Below are 18,085 nucleotides of genomic sequence, written 5' to 3'. Positions count from 1 at the left end.
TCACTGGAAGAGGTGATGTTTTGAGTGATGTGTAAGGATTGTTTGGTTGTGTGTTTTTGGTAAAAAGAGGAGGAGTTGTTTGTGGATTATTTTAAAAAAAGGCTTGAATATAGGTTTTGTCATGATAAAAAGGACATTAAAATCTGTATGTGGTTTGTGTTTGGTACAAGAGTAGAATGACTTTGCAGATAATGTGTTTAGATATTTGTGGATGTAGAAGGCTTAAATTGGTTGCTGGAAAATGAAAAATTGGGCAGCATCTCTGGCCCGAGGCCTGAGCCGGCCCAAACAGGCAGCTGCCCTTGTCCTCTCCACCCTGAGCCTCAACGCCTGGGCTGAGACACTCTGAACCCTAGGCTGAAATAGTCCTATTGGCCAATGGAAACCTAACCAATTAGAAACCTAACCTAAAACCCCGCAGCCAATGGGAGACCTGACCCTATTAACCAATAACAGCCCTAGCTCTAATAGCCAATCAAGATGCAAACCCTAAGCCCTAAGTCCAATATGAATGCCTCACCCTAACAGCCAATCTGAACTTAAACCCTAAGCCCTTAGACCATTGAATCCCTAAACCTCTGAGCCAATCAGAACTCAAAAGTTAAACCCTTAGTCCAGTAGAAACCGTAGCCCTATCAACCAGAAATCCTAGCCCAAACATCCAATCAGAACTTAAACCCTAAGACATCAGTCCAATAGAAACCCTAGCATCCAATCAGAGCACAAGATGCAACAGTCAGTAATACTGTATATAAGCGGTAAGAGACCTTAAGCACAGGTTTCTGGTGCAAGGGGGTAGGCGGTGCTGTTCTATTCAGAATCTCCTTGTAAACAGACAGGCTAAATCCACACTTTCTGTCTTCTAGATTCACCTCTTCAGGTAAGGCCCTGTTCTGAAGACACTAAAATACAGCTTTTAACTCACTTAAAATAACCACTTTTTCAAGCCACAAACGAGTGCTACATACACTTTCCAAAGACATTTTAAACCATAAAGCAGATTAAGAAGTCGCTTAAACACACTGTGGTTAGCCAGTGAGGTTTATTTTGTCTATTTACCTTGGAAGGGGTGGCTGCCACAGTATAAGTGAGAACTAAGGGCCAGATGTAGCAAAGTCCCAGTTTGCGAGTTGCAAACCCGAATGCAGGATGGTGTCCCTGACACCATCTGCGAATCGCAAGGGGGTCGCAAAGACCCACCTAATTAATATTAGTGAGGTGGGTGCAATTTGCGACCCCCTTCCGATTCGCAGCACTCACAGGGATGATGGCCTGCTGGAAACAGCAGACCACCATGTCTGTGACTGCTTTTCAATAAAGCAGTTTTTATTTTTGTATTGCAGCCCGTTTTCCTTAAAGGAAAACGATTTGCAACACAAACGAAAAAATGAAACATTTGTGTTTCATTTTTTCAGAGCAGGCAGTGGTCCATAGGATCACTGCCTGCTCTGAAAAAATGTTTTCAGGGCCATTCACAAAGGGGAAGTGGTCCCATGGGGACCCCTTCCCTTTTGCGAATGAGTTAGCACCGATTTGAAATGGGTGCTAACTGCGAATAGCTTTGCGACCGCGTTCGCGGTCACAAAGCAATTCTACATCACGATGCGAGTCACAAATAGGAAGGGGAAAACACCTTCCTATTTTCGAGCCGCATTCCCATTTTGTGAGTCGGTAACCAGGTTACCGACTCGCAAAATGGGAATGAGCATTGCAATGTGCTTTTTGCATGGCGCAAACAGTGAATTTCGCTGTTTGCGCCATGCAAAAAGCTTCGTACATCTGGCCCCTTGAGAGAAAATCAAGCACTCACGGGCAGAAACAAAACAGCTGTTTTAAAGTGGAAAATTTGCAGAAACCAAGAGCTAAATTTAAACAGTCATAGGTAGGGGGAAAAAGCACTTTTAAGAAAAACAACAATGCACACAGTTTGTGTTTTCACAACCTTCTTCATTTCTTGCCCCCTGAGCTGTTTAGGGCAGAGAAATGGGCTTACAAAATGGAGGTGTAATTTCAAAATGAGCAGCGGATTCTCCTCTTTAAGATGACTTACTTATGATTTTGAGAAAATCGCTCTTTTTGCACGGTCACCTGTATCTCTTGCTTACTAGTACTGCTGTTTTTTTAACTATACTGACTAGTGCACTAGGTGTCCGCTCCACAGTATATGTGCACAGACCTCTTAAATTATAATTTTTTTTTAATGGCAAAATTGACTAATCGCCAATTGCTATATTTAAATGCAGCACCTATTATGCTATTCACTAGGCGGACACAGAAAAACATGGCTTTAGGCATACATTTGTAGCCTGGCTCCTGTGGTCTTTTAACCTGAATACTAAGCTGTGAAAATAGCAGTTGGTGACAGGAAGGAATACTACTCCTAGACATCCTAAGAAGGCGTTGTAGCCCACTAGATAGGGGTGCCTAGTTTTTAAAAGTGAACGTGTAAGAATTTTGTGCTGTTATTTTCCTATAGTGATTAACCTCCAAAAGCTATTTTCTCTGTGAATGTCAGTAGGTGTTCCTATGAGAAAAAACATAAACTAAAAAAAATGCCTTTATAGCTAACTTAGGTTTTGGATAGCCTAAAGAAGTGATTATACTACTGGTTTTAATATTTACTAAAAGCCATGTTCTACAGTGCATTTGCATTTTGGATGAAGACACAGGAAAAATAACTTTTAAATATGTGGATTTTGCCTCCCCGATTCTCTAGTAGGCTAATAAATTCATATTATTCTGCCAGCAGCTTCCCGTTCTCAGTGCTTTCCACTTAATGATGGGTGAACACTGCTCCCAGAGGAATACCTTGGACCTTTTGAAACAGGTTTTGATTATGTGACTCCTCAGCACATGAACGACAGTTGAGAAGTTTGAGGAACATTAAATGGACTGGGGCATGGCTTTTCCTTTCACAGTCAAGTGTAAATGGAGATCTGGGAAAAAGAAACCATTTGCTTTCATGGCATAATACAGTATAGCTGTTCTGCCACCATCCCAGTGGAAGTGAGCTCCAGTTTTGATTCATTACCCGTATACCCGTATGGTGTGGCTGAGGATTGCTAATTTTTCTAGTCACATCTCAGACTGGGCCACAAGACTCTTCCACGTGCAGAAGGGTCCTGCCATGTTGGATCTTCCTAATGAATAGTGCACTGTAGGACAGGAGTAAAATAAGGCAAACAGGATACTCTGCAAAAGAAGAAGGGATTGCCTTTGGGAACATTTGGGAACATTGTGACCATTAGTTACAAGTGACCTTTGGATAACCAAGAGAGGACAGAATCTGTTACCTGCTACCTGTGTGAAGACCCAAAGGACTGGGCCTGCTCCGACCTGTACCCAGGACAAAGAAGTGAACTCCAAGAATCAGCTGGTCTAACTCTTCTGTGATTACACGGGCACAACAAGCTTTTCCTGAAGTGCCCAGATGACTAGGAACAATTGAAACTTGCTAGTTGGCTCTGCTGGAGTGGATCATGGTCCCTAAGTGCAGTCACTTAGTTCCTGGGATCCCTGGGTGGCCAAAAGGAGCAGTTCCAGAAGGAATGTAAAGTTGGAAGGGCATCTGTGGGACCTCACAGCAAACGTATCCTTTTTCAATGTGACTTTGTTTGATGTAGTTTAAGGCATGCCCCTCAGAAGGGTTTTGAGCTCTGTAAAAAACATTTAGCGTGAAGGTAGAATCTTGACTGGACAAATGTGCAAAAATATCCTCCCCTCACCAGGACTTTGTTGGCTGCAAATTTTGAATTTCTGCCACTTAGAGTTCTTACTGCCAAAATTAACGCCTTCAGTGATACGACATCCAGTGGCTATCCTGCTTTGAGAGTACTTTGGCAGATACAGCTTGCATCCTTGGCCTGCTTCCATTTCAGACACTAAGTCAGAAGGTAAAGCCTTGCCCAGGAGGAACTCTCTTAGTGTACCTGACCTGCGCTCCATCGCAGTCAGTCTGAAATCATACTTAGGACTTGTCAACTGCAAGCAGTGCCTTCTCATTGACTGTTTACTTTTTCTTAATTTTTGTCTTAAATCTTTGAAAAACTCAGTTTGGTGTCGATTTACTCATTATTCTTTCTCTATTTTTCTTAATTGGTTGTGGGATTTTTATTGTCTTAGGTTTTTACTTTTTACCCATTTTGTTGCTTAATACTTTACAATATTGCTTACATTAACCCTGTCTGATCTGTACCATAGCTACAAGGGGGTTGAGCCAAGGTTTAAATTGTTAAAACTCTGTTTTACCCTGACAACTTTGTAGCCTCATTCCTTGAGGTGGACTCACATCCACCCCAATCACTAAGCCATTTTCTTCCAGTGGGTGTTCCATGCATTTTGCAGTGCCTCACAATACTTATTTTTCCAACATAGGTGCATGTTAAACGTAAATATTCTAAAACCCCAAACACCCAGGCCTTTCACTGGAGAATATGCACCTGCCAGTTCTAACTTTCCTATTATTCAGGTTCTTTTAATCTGGGTATGGAATTCAGAAAAGTAAATGCCATTTTGTTCTTATGAGCTATACACCAGTCTATAAAAAATTTATAACCCGAAACCTATGCACTAATCAGTTAATCACTAATTAAGAGTGAATGACCCAAGTAAAATGCCAACTCAATATTGCGCCAGTTTTTACAAATATTAAGTCATTGATTTGCTACAGCACTTAGTTGGTGTAATTTATCTGTATTTTGGACTGAGCTCCACTCAATGTATGTAAAGGCTTTTCTTAGCAAGAGAAAGTTTACATGCCCATATATCCGTCCAGTTCCACTATAATTGTCAGTCATTGGAATGAACCACAGAGAAATGTATTGAAATAGTTCTGCTAAAGAAAATGATCACAGTTATAAAAAATTGAACTTATTTTTCAGAGAACATTGAATATGGCCCACAGATCGTTCAAGAACCAGATGATGTGATATTTCCAACTAATTTTGGTGAAAAGAAAGTAACTCTCAACTGTGAGGCAAGAGGAAACCCTTCTCCAAGCTACAGGTATTTTCATGAAATGTTTTTCAGTAGAAGGAATCTCAGTTCAAGCATTCATTTACAGCACTAAATGTAATTTGTTGGTACTTATCAAAAGAGATTTCTTCTTCAATTCTGAAAGGCATATTTTTTTTCTTGAATTGTACTAAACAACTGAATTATCAAAGACAACTGAGCAATTTTGTAAGTGCTTTCAAATAAACATGAAACTTTGTGCTACCAATTCAGACGTAAGGCTGCTGGGCCATTGTATTCTGCTTACCTCCTCCCCCTATTTTATGCATCATGAAACTCAAGTGAAATAATCAGGGATTCAGTGATTTCATTCACTAGTTCTGCAACCCCTATCACCCTCATGCAAAGATTTTGGTGAGTCATTCCTAGTTCAAACATGACAGTACACTCAAAGCTGGGCTGCCAGTTTATATGTGGCAGTACCATTATTTGGGGCTGTACCTGCCTTTAAAGGCCTGCTCCACCATTAAGGTCCCAAGTTGAAGGCGAGGGCCTTTAACAAGGAAGCGGGCTTTTAATGGCTGCTGTAGCCCAGCTATGTTGGGCTATAAAGCTACTAGAACATTCCACCACTAGAGGGCAGAATGTTCTAATAAATAAAACAAAGGCCTCACAGAGCCCGAAGCCTTAGTTCACAGCTGTTGCTGTGAGGCAAACATTGGAATGTTGGAGCTCTGGGCTCTTACCAGCCACTAGAAGCCCATAGCTACTCCATTGTCTTCAGTGGAGGTCTCAACATTCCAGTGTTCTAATATATGCCTAGAATGGTGCCATCCAGCTTGTATTTGTCTTGAAGAAAAGTGAACCAGAATTAGAGTAATTGTTGCTATCTGTATTGACTTATCGTTGAAATTAAAGGATCGCCTAGGCTGCTATTCCTAGTTTGAAACTGAATTCACGGCATATTATATTTTGTGTGTATGCGTGTGAAACATTAGCCTAGATGACAAACAAGTTTTTGTAGCTGCAAAATGTTTTTGCTAAATTCCTTTTGCAGCTCATTCTGAACAGCAATTACAATGAGGCCTCTCCTCCAACTTAAAATTTGCAGTAGGTTGCATTAATGTTTTGTGGCCCTAATTGTGTGGTATACAAAATGCTTTTTCCATGTCGGGCACTTTTCGTCAACATTTTATTTTTAAAGTTGCTCCCATCCAGGCCACATGTGGGTGATGAAATTGTACAGTGCAGCCCATATGTGACATTTGACACCATTATTCCTGCACCAACCTACCATAGAATTACGGAAAAGTTAAATATGCTTATTTTATGTTACCATTTGACCTTACATTTATAAAGAGAAGCCACAAGCTGGGTGACACTGAATTTCAATGTAGGAAAGTGCATAGTCAAAATGTCAGCAAAAGCCAATCAGAAATATTGTAGAGACCTCTCAAAAAGATCTCTTTTCTCATAGCAATTTTTCCATTTTTGCTTGACTGTGCTATATATACTCGCTACATCTTTTATTTATTTACGTTTGTGGTGCTTGACATTTTTATAGAAAATGAATTCCAATTTAAAGGATTGTAGAGTAATAAAGTAGGTTGACATGAATTCAGTTTCTCTCTTAAATGTACATGTGGCTTCGACAATAGTCCAATCCTAAGTGTGGATATATTTAAAAATTACTTGAGCTTTGTACAAAATCTGAAACAATAAAAGTGTGTGTGTGTGTCTGCAGATACAGGGTAAGCACATTTACAAAAATTGCACTTGGTGTTACAATTGCTACTTCAAGGGGAGATAATAGAGGCCTGTTGCAAATGGTCTTTCTGCAGGGCCACCCTCAATCTTTTTGCATTCCTCCTTCTCCTTTCTGACCTCATTTTTACTGGCTTTATGACTGCGCACTTTACCACTGCTAATCAGTGCTAAAGTGCATATGCTCTCTCCCTAAAACATGGTGACATTGGCTCATACCCAATTGGCATATTTAATTTACTTGTAAGTCCCTAACAAAGTGCATGTGCCCATGGCCTGTAAATTAAATACTACTAGTGGGCCTGCAGCACTGGTTGTGCCACCCACATAAGTAGCCTCTAACCATGTCTCAGGCCTGCCATTGCAGGGCCTCTGTGTGCAGTTTCACTGCCACTTTGACTTGGCATTTGAAAGTAATTGCCAATCCTTAAACTCCCCTTTTTCTACATATGTCACCCTTAAGGTAGGCACTAGGTAGCCCATAGGGCAGGGTGCTATGTAGGTAAAAGGCAGGACATGCGCATGAGTGTTCTATATGGCCTGGTAGTGTAAAACTCCTAAACTCCTACACTGCTGTGAGGCCTGCTCCCTTCATAGGATAACATTAGGACTACCCTCACATACTGTTTGAGTGGTAGATTCTTATCTGAAAGGAGTAGCCATGTCATATTTAGTATGGCCAGAATGGTAATAGAAAATCCTGCTTTTTGGTCAAGTTGGATTTAATATTACTATTCTAGAAATGCCACTTTTAGAAAGTGAGCATTTCTCTACACTTAAATCCTTCTGTGCCTTCCAGTGCACGTCTAGCTGGGTTAGTTGACAGCTCCCTTGTGAATTTCACTCAGACAACTCAAAACACAGGATGCTTAGTCACACCTGCACACATCTGCATACTGAATGGATCTTCCTGGGCTGGGAGGGTGGAGGGCCTGACACTTACATGTCAAAGGACAGTGGCCAGCCCTCAAACAATGGACTGCCAAGCCAACCGTACTGGGGCTCTAGCAGACAGGATGGAACTGAAAGGGAACCTTGTGCACTACAAAGCCACTCTTTGAAGCCTCCACCACTTAAAAGGCACATTTGGGTATTTAAACTGGGTCTCTGACCCTACCAACTCAGACACTTCTCGACAAGAAACTGTTAGCACCTCTTGTCCTTAGTAAGTAAACTTACAAGGGGATGCGTACAGGTCGATGAATCTTTTGGATCGCATAAGGTATCCTAGTCAAGTTATAGTCAGTAAGAAACATCCACAATAATAATTTTAGTCAACACATAATACCAAAGACTAGTCTAATAAGAAAATACCATCACTCATAAGAAGGTTAGTTCGTTTTATTCCCTATTAATTATAATTCTAATCAAAGACCTTTATTCAACAAAACCATGATTACCAAACCTTATTAGCAACATGAGTAATGGATTATCAAGATTTTTAATAAAATGCAACCAACATAGCAATTCATGAGCATTGAATACTTCAGCAATATAGGTCAGTCAGTCCAAGTCAGTCACCATTAGTCACCCTTGTCAGCCTACCTATTTCCAATTAGCATCAGCATGTGGGTCTTCATGCGAAAACAAATTTAGTCAAAAATCATTAATTTGGAAAAATCTAACTAAAATAGAAAAAAAACATTTTAAAGCAGGGCTGTTGGTACCTAGAAAGGAAAAGCATTCATTAGTCAGTCAAGTTATAGCTTCCTATTCAAGATAGATCAGCAACGAGTCAGTCTTCATCTCCAGGTCATCAGTCATCAGCAAAGCTCAGGATCACAGGGAGCAAGCCCAAGTTTCAGCACTTCGGACAGCGTCTCCTGACATCATCAACTTTCGCCTCTTTTTATTAGGGTCTCTCAGTCCATCCCACAAATTGCTAATTGGTCAGCCTTATCAGGGGTTATGACTCTAACCTATAGTGTTTGTTTACTACTTATTTGCATCAGTTCGAGCATCAAGTTCCATTAACATGATTGGTCCTTCTGTCGATGAGAACATCATCTGGCTCTTCAGGTAACAAAATTGTTGCCCACTGCTCTTAGACAGTGGTTCCATTGTTCAAGTCCTGGGAAAGTACATTTAGCCTACTCTACACATAATAGTATCAATTTGTTCTGATCGTCTCCTGTCCCCTGGTGAGTTTGCAGAATTTATAGCAGAGCTCATTTTGAACTCTGTACAGTTCAAGGTCCTTTTCTCCAGTTCCAGTCTTCGGCAGCCCATCGTGTTTGCACGTCTGTGCGAGCAAGGCCCAGTGCCGACAAGACCTCTAGTTCAGCTAATTTAAGGATACGAAGCATCATCAAACATAAGTTACATCATCAGTTATGGCATATCAATACATAATATTAAAACTTTCACAATATTCGGTACTGTTGACGCAGATGGTGACCACTCCCCGTGGGCACATTTTGCACATTACACGTTATTTTCATTTATTAGGTTCAATTGTCATTTTTCTTGTTAGTATGTACACACAAAAATCATTAGAATAGTCTCATATTGGCATATCTGCTGCAACAGTCCCTCCTTTGATAACTAAATATGTCATCACACCTTCCCTTTGTCACTCATTACAAATTGCTCTTAGCTACATTTTGACTTCTTCTATTCGCATTCTCCCTATAGATTCTTCTTCTGGGTTGTTCTTCCCTCCTCTGATTGCTTTTAACTCTTTTTAATTGAACTTTGTGCCATAATTTACATGTCCCCCATAATCCTAATATAGCAATGATCACAATCAATATTCCCTGAACAGTTTTCCGCAGTATCCCACCACAAATTTGACTAAACCAATTGCCTAATGTTACAAATCCATTTCCTACTTTCTCCCAAACTCCTGGTTCTTTCAACTCCTTCAAATCCTTACTTGCATTAGTTAAATTAGTAAGCAATTATTTTACTTGTTTCTCATTTGCAGGGATATATAAACAGCAGTGTCTTTCATTAATCATTTTGCAGACTCCTCCGTCTCTCGCCAATATTATGTATAAAGCAAGCCTGTTTTGAAGCGTCATAGCTCTATCCGCAGCTAATTCAGTGTTTAGTAATAATATAGCTCCTGTAAAGTTAGTTAACATATTATCTACTATAGTTGACAACTTTCGAATCTTTTTTGCATTTAATGTAACTCCTACTGAAGGAATTACTGCTCCCAAAATATCCCCTACTACTGCAGAAGCTGTTTCCCTTCTTTGTCTCATTTGGTGTAACTCAGTCATTTTCGATATCTTTTTCAAATCATCTATTTGATAAATCTTAGGGAACACTATTCCCAAGTAACGTGTCCCATACCATCCCTTAGGGAGACTGTAATAAGCATTAAGTCCACAAATATAATAGATCCCAGGAATTACAGGGTTAGCACCATTCAACATGAACGTCCACTTACTCTGAAACAAAAACACATGCCTACATTCACTCGTTCCTACAAATAAAGTGTTGGTGCGTGATTTTGGCCTATATACAGGGAGTGCATAATTATTAGGCAAGTTGTATTTTTGAGGATTAATTTTATTATTAAACACTAACCATGTTCTCAATGAACCCCGAAAACTCATTAATATCAAAGCTGAATATTTTTGGAAGTAGTTTTTAGTTTGTTTTTAGTTTTAGCTATGTTAGGGGGATATCTGTGTGTGCAGGTGACTATTACTGTGCATAATTATTAGGCAACTTAACAAAAAAAAATATATACCCATTTCAATTATTTATTATTACCAGTGAAACCAATATAACATCTCAACATTCACAAATATACATTTCTGACATTCAAAAACAAAACAAAAACAAATCAGTGACCAATATAGCCACCTTTCTTTGCAAGGACACTCAAAAGCCTGCCATCCATGGATTCTGTCAGTGTTTTGATCTGTTCACCATCAACATTGCGTGCAGCAGCAACCACAGCCTCCCAGACACTGTTCAGAGAGGTGTACTGTTTTCCCTCCTTGTAAATCTCACATTTGATGATGGACCACAGGTTCTCAATGGGGTTCAGATCAGGTGAACAAGGAGGCCATGTCATTAGATTTCCTTCTTTTATACCCTTTCTTGCCAGCCACGCTGTGGAGTACTTGGACGCGTGTGATGGAGCATTGTCCTGCATGAGAATCATGTTTTTCTTGAAGGATGCAGACTTCTTCCTGTACCACTGCTTGAAGAAGGTGTCTTCCAGGAACTGGCAGTAGGACTGGGAGTTGAGCTTGACTCCATCCTCAACCCGAATAGGCCCCACAAGCTCATCTTTGATGATACCAGCCCAAACCAGTACTCCACCTCCACCTTGCTGGCGTCTGAGTCGGACTGGAGCTCTCTGCCCTTTACCAATCCAGCCACGGGCCCATCCATCTGGCCCATCAAGACTCACTCTCATTTCATCAGTCCATAAAACCTTAGAAAAATCAGTCTTGAGATATTTCTTGGCCCAGTCTTGACGTTTCAGCTTGTGTGTCTTGTTCAGTGGTGGTCGTCTTTCAGCCTTTCTTACCTTGGCCATGTCTCTGAGTACTGCACACCTTGTGCTTTTGGGCACTCCAGTGATGTTGCAGCTCTGAAATATGGCCAAACTGGTGGCAAGTGGCATCGTGGCAGCTGCACGCTTGACTTTTCTCAGTTCATGGGCAGTTATTTTGCGCCTTGGTTTTTCCACACGCTTCTTGCGACCCTGTTGACTATTTTGAATGAAACGCTTGATTGTTCGATGATCACGCTTCAGAAGCTTTGCAATTTTAAGAGTGCTGCATCCCTCTGCAAGATATCTCACTATTTTTGACTTTTCTGAGCCTGTCAAGTCCTTCTTTTGGCCCATTTTGCCAAAGGAAAGGAAGTTGCCTAATAATTATGCACACCTGATACAGGGTGTTGATGTCATTAGACCACACCCCTTCTCATTACAGAGATGCACATCACCTAATATGCTTAATTGGTAGTAGGCTTTCGAGCCTATACAGCTTGGAGTAAGACAACATGCATAAAGAGGATGATGTGGTCAAAATACTAATTTGCCTAATAATTCTGCACTCCCTGTATACACAAAGCTACCCTACATGTAATGCATCTAAAGCTAAATAACCTTGTTTTTCTTTAATAGCAGTGTAAGCATCATCATTTTTGTAAGTCCTTTTCTCTAATCCTTTTTCTAATTTTTCTTTCAATGCTTTTCTCCTATCATCAGTATGCCCAATAAAACTCATTTCCATGGGAGTTAATAAGCAAGTCAAATTATTACGGCACGCATAAGCCGTGCCAAATGTTAGTGTAGGCTCAAAGAATCCTCTAACTAATACTATATCATGATCCTTAGCTATCTTACTCAAATATCTAATTATAGGAACAAAAGAAAACACTAGGTCATAATTTGAGTAAAAATACTGAATATACTCTTGGTTATAGAAGCGAGTTAGTGGCAAACTACAAGTTATACCGTAAGTCAGAGGTAAACTATGATAAGTAACCCCTTCTTCCACAGATGAAGGTATTTGCGTACACACAAGACAATCTTTTGCATCCATCGTTTCCACATACTCACTCAATAAACGATAAAAAATAAGTTAGAAGACAACTTTCCCTTGGTATTAGTATAATCATGTAAATATTGCTCATCTAATTTAAACTTTTCTATAGCCGTTAGTGTGGTAGTTTCATGAGCAGATGTAACTCTTGCTTCTTTCATCTCATGAATTGACATTCCCACAATCATTATTATAAACAATATTCCACACACAGTCGCCATTCCTACACTCAACTATCTACAATACCTTATATGCCTCACGTTATTATCTAAACTAGCCATGATCTGTAAAGAATCAGAAAGCAGAGTTTCAACTCTTAATTAATATGCAACACAAAAATCAAAATCAAAAATATACTTCTTTTTTTCACCCTTCAACTTCACACAACAAGACCCCTTCTTCCTTTGTCAAAAATCGGTTAGCAGCTGGTCATCACCAGGGTTTAAGTGTCATATCAGGCTATCAATGTCTTTTCCGGTAAATCAGTAATCTCAATCTAATTTCTTTATTTAATAACACAGTCTATCATTTTTCTCCCTCGGGTTGCATCAAAATACTGGTTTGGAACTTCTCTGTCAAAACAAAAGGACATAAACTCGTTCTGCCAATCACTTGTGGAGTATGCCCGCTCTGGTCCTGCATATTTTCGACTTGCCACTCTTTCTTTTCAACCTCCTTTCCCCTGTTAGTTCTCCATCACTCAGTTCATCTTTCTTTGTGGTGTCTCATTCTTCATCTATTGTTTCATTTATTACCAAGTCCTTGTTCTTGCTTATTTGAGATTAAGGCCAGTTATCTCCTTTTCTTACTCCTTCTGTCAACAATCTCTTCAAGATCGGACTTTTCTCTTTCACGTTGTCTGATGTGCCTTCTCTTGATGGACCTGCAATGGGTTCAGGAGGAGTCAGATCACTTTTGCTTTGACCTGCCTCAACTTTTTCCCCCTCAGGCTCTGGCACTGGATCTTCTTGCGTTTCAACAATCTTTGTTTTTGTGAGAACCTCTCCTGTGCATGGATCTCTGGTTACTCCTTCTCCATTGGTTTCTCATTCTGCCTCTGTATTTTCTACACCCTCGTCTCTCACGGGGGTGATCGATACTTCTTTTGCCAATTCTGGGTCCACTTCCAGCTCAACTTGCTCCAGCTATGGCTCAGGCAGAATCATTCGTTTTGCTGCTGCTGGCGTACTCAGCAACACCTCTTCATGATCCTGGGGACTCACCACCTTTTTTGTATGGCTTGCATGTACCCAATTAGGCAATCCTGCACACTTCACAGCTGTGGTAGTTGTCAACACCACTTGATATGGACCTCTCCAACGTGGCTCTAGGCAGGTTTTTCGCACATGCTTTTTAATCACGACCCAGTCTCCAGCTCTCAGGTTGTGACCTGGGTCATGGATAGGTGGCAGAGTAACAGCTTGTACCTGCTGAGAAAAAGATTGAACCACATAAACTAGACCCTTGCAGTAGTCCAATACCATATCATCTGTAATATTGACAAGAGCATTGGCTGGTATTGCTTGCAGTCTCATTTCTCTCCCCATAAGAATCGCGTGTGGGGACAATCATGTCTTCCTGTCAGGTACATTTCCCATTGACATCAACACTAAAGGCAATGCATCTGGCCATTTCAGATTTGTGGAAGCGCACATTTTGGCGATTCTTGATTTCAGGGTACCATTCATTTGTTCTAGCAATCCTGATGCCTCTGGACGATAGCTGCAATGTAGTTTCTGCTCAATGTTCAGTGCTGCACTTAAGAGTTTAATCAGTTCGTCATTGAAGTGTGTTCCCCTATCTGATTCTAAAGAGATCGGGAATCCGAACCTTGGTATCAATTCTCTAAGCAGTAGCTTTGCAACTGTAAGACTATCATTTCTATGTGTGGGGTATGCTTCAGTCCAATGACTAAACACACACACACACACACACAATCACCAACACATACTTCAATCCACCACATGCAGGCATTTCAATGAAATCCAATTACATTCTGCTGAATGGTCCTCCTGCTCTTCCAATGTGGCTCAAATTCACCACTGTCCCTTTACCCACGTTTAATTGCTGACAGATCACACATCTATGACACACTGCCTCAGCTGCTTGTCTAAATTTCAGATTGAACCCATCCACTTTGAACAATCTAATCATGGCATCCCTCCCAATGTGTGCCTGCCCATGGTAATACCGAGCCATCTGAGACAATAGACAATTCGGTAACACCATCTGGCCTTCCTCAGGTACCCAGATCTTATCTGGTCTTTGTACACATTTCAGCTTGATCCACATCTTTTTCTCTTCCTTGTCTGCATTTTCTTGCAATGTTTTCAATTCCTCTACAGTGTCAATTACTTTTAAAGCAAAATTTGCGCAACTGGTCTCTTCTTCTTGCATTAGTTCCCATTTATCTTTGAACGATATACAGTTCAGGGCGCAAGATCTTGCTACCTGATCCGCATATCCATTTCCCAAGGAAATGTAGTCTGGTGTTTTCTGGTGTGAACTGCATTTTATTACAGCAATTTCTTCAGGCAACTGTATTGCGTACAATAATTCTTTTATTCTGTCACCATTTCGTACTGGGGTTCCACTGGAGGTCATGAACCCTATTTGTGACCACAAATGACCAAAATCATGAACAATTCCAAATCCATATTGACTATCTGTGTATATTGTCACTCGCAGCCGGGTAGAGACATTACATTCTCTAGTAAAAGCTACCAATTCTGCCACTTGTGCTGAATAAACACCAGAAAGCCAAGATGCTTCCAGGGTTCCTGTAATAGTACATACAGTATATCCTGCTCTCAATGTGCATGTTCCATCTCTGAGGCATGGACCATCAACAAAAACAATTTGATTGTTTTCTTCTAGTCGGGTGTCTCTGATATCAGGTCTAGGCTTGGTGCAAAGATCCGTAACCTCTAGAGAATCATGCTCTATATCTTCCTCCTTCTCAACTTCAACAGGATCACTTGGCAATAATGTTGCTGGAAACAACACTGTACATCTTTTCAAAGTAACATTTGGAGCTCCCAATATGCTCGTCTCATACCTTGTCAGTCGGGCCCCCGTCAAGTGTTGTGTTTTGTTCTCGGCAGCAAAATTTAAACTGAATGTGGCACCATTACCATCACTGGGTATCCCATGACCACCCCTTCACATTGGGACAGACTTTGACCAACTGCAGCTACTGCTCGCAGACAACCTGGTAAAGCTGCTGCAACTGGGTCCAAGGTAGCTGAAAAATAGGCTACTGGGCGATAAGCACCTCAATGACCTGTATCAAGACAGACAAAAAACGAGCATCACGTTCATGACAGAACAATGTGAAAGGCTTTGTGTAATCAGGCATTCCCAGTGCTGGAGCTCTGCACAAACTCTTTCTCAACTCAGTGAAAGCCCTCATCTGATCTTCATCTAGAATAATGGGGTCTGTGACTCCTTTGTGTGTCAACTGCTGTAGGGGCTTTGCGATTTCAGCAACATTTGGAATCCATTGTCTACAGTATCCTACCATTCCCAAAAGCATGCGTACATCTTTTTGGGAAGTCGGAGGATTTCTCTGTAAAATCATTGTGATCTTTTCTCAGGAGATTCTTTTCAGCCCTTTCTCAATTTGGTGACCCAAATATTTAACAGACTTCTGACAGTATTGCAACTTCGCAGGTGAGACCTTGTGACCACAGTCTCCCAGATGATAGAACAGGACAATCGAGTCGTGCTTACACTCGTCCCTTGTTCTAGATGCAATCAACAAATCATCAATGTATTGCACTAAAGTCGACTGGCACGGTAATTCCAATGACTTCAAATTCTTCTTCAAAATCTGATTGAACAGGGATGGTGGCTCCGTATACCCTTGTGGAAGCCTGCACCAGCTGTAGACTTTATCTAGGAATTTGAAACTGAAAAGAAACTGACTATCCTCATAAAGTGGCACTGAAAAGAAAGCTTGTGACAGATCAACTACAGTGAACCACTCTGCCTCGCATGGAATCTGAAACAGTATCACTGCTGGATTGGGCATAATCGGACAACACTTAACCACTATGTAATTTACCTTTCGCAGATCCTGTACAACTCGCACTTCCCCACAAGGCTTTTTCAATCCCATTATCGGTGAGTTACATAGGCTGCTCAACACTTCCCTTAGAACCCCCTGCTTCAAGAAATCTCCAATTATCTGTGCCACTTTCATCATCACATTCTGCGCCATGTTATACTGTGGAAGTTTCAGAAACTCAACATTCGGCTTCAAGGTGATTTTAATTGGTTCCACTCCCTTGATCAAACCCACTTCTTTCCCGTCAAATCCCAAACTCTCTCCTTCACTGTTCCCTGTAAATCTGCGTGCAACTCTTTCAAAATGAACATTGGAAAAATCGCAATCAAAGGGTACTCTTCAAATGCGTCATTAAGAACCATTGCTGATGCCTGCTCTCCCTCATCATCACTGTTTGTCTGGACTTCTATTCCTGCATCTGTACAATTTATGGAACATTTGGTTTTGCACAATACGTCTCTGCCTAACAGAGATACAGGGCTTGAGTTGCACACCACAAATCTATGCAGTTCTGTATAGTTTCCAATTACGATCTGTACTGGTTCGGTAATAGGATTTGTTAACTGCCTATTCTCCACTCACACGACCTGCACTGTTCTTCCGGAAAGGGGTAAATCTGGTACTTCTACACTCCTCACTGTAGAGCATGTAGCTCTAGTGTCAACCAAGAATGAAACTTTGTCCCATTACCTTTCCCTTCACAAAAGGCCCTCTCTGATCTACCACTAGAGATGCAGCAAGAATACAAGCTCCTTCATCCGAACTGTCACTCATCCATTCATCTTTTATTTCATCCTCACTGTGAAATGGGAATTGGTGTACTGTATTGTTACGGTTATCTGATCTTTGACCGTTGACTTGTTGAGTAAGCATAACTTGTTGCTGCTCCATCGGGGCTTGGGGTATGTGCATTTGCTGTCTAGGCACCATAGGAATTTGCTGCTGTACTGGCGTCAATTAAGTAATTTGTGCTTGAGGCACCTGCAACTGTTGTACAGGCAAGAAACTCTGACCTCGATTCTGAACATTTGGGACTGGGTCCCTCATTCTGGGGACTCTCATGGTTTGAACTGTACCAGCATCGCTTTGCTGAATCATTCCTTCCTGCACCATCAATGGGCACTCCCACTTCCAGTGTCCCACGTTTCCGCACAGGTGACATGGCAACATCCTTTTCATGCCCTGCATATCATTCTGCATGACCATAGTACTTAGATCTGGACCACGCATCATATCCATACCACGTCCTCTACCCCTCACTTGAGGCTGAAACGCAATAGCTCTCTGTTGCGGCGGCATCAGCGGCACTAAAGATCCTTGCACTCCTGATTGTGCTGCCTTAATCTGCATCACCATTGCCTTTTCCTTCAATTTCTTTTGCTTTAATTCAGTCTCATCACTACAATATTTGGCATACTGCAACACCTCATCAATCGGCTTTGCCTGCCAACAAATCAAATGATTCTGAATCATCTGTCCTACTTCAGGTCTTAACCCTTCAACAAATCTGAACACAAAATGTTACATGTCTTTTGGTTTGACTGCTTCCTTACCACTATACTCCTTGAAAGCTTTTAACAATTTTTCATAATAAGTATGTATGGACTCCTTGGTTTCCTGAACTGTCCTGTCAGTCCTCTGCCAATCAATGTTTTTTCGGCGAAATTCTAGTTTTCAGAAACTCGATCACCTTATAATATTTTTCATTACCTCAGGTGACGGTGCAGCTGTAATCTTATGCCTCTCAGGTTCACTTGTTGGCCAGTCTACTGCCCTTTTG

At 41.0% G+C, this 18,085-nt stretch overlaps 1 protein-coding gene across 6 annotated transcripts in view; it reads left to right on the top strand.

Moving 5' to 3' along the window:
- The window catches only part of CNTN5 (contactin 5), a 3,179,309-nt gene that overhangs the window by 1,877,369 nt on the left and 1,283,855 nt on the right, over nucleotides 1-18,085 (top strand). For all 6 annotated transcript variants that reach the window (XM_069202389.1, XM_069202386.1, XM_069202392.1 and 3 more), the window contains one exon: nucleotides 4,881-5,004. In XM_069202389.1, coding sequence (XP_069058490.1) covers nucleotides 4,881-5,004 — 124 coding nt within the window. The remainder of the gene's footprint in view (nucleotides 1-4,880; nucleotides 5,005-18,085) is intronic.

This window comes from Pleurodeles waltl, chromosome 8, assembly GCF_031143425.1.
Source record: "Pleurodeles waltl isolate 20211129_DDA chromosome 8, aPleWal1.hap1.20221129, whole genome shotgun sequence".
Taxonomy (NCBI): domain Eukaryota; kingdom Metazoa; phylum Chordata; class Amphibia; order Caudata; family Salamandridae; genus Pleurodeles; species Pleurodeles waltl.
Note: the sequence above shows the minus strand (reverse complement) of the source record. Positions and strands in the feature narration are given on the sequence as shown.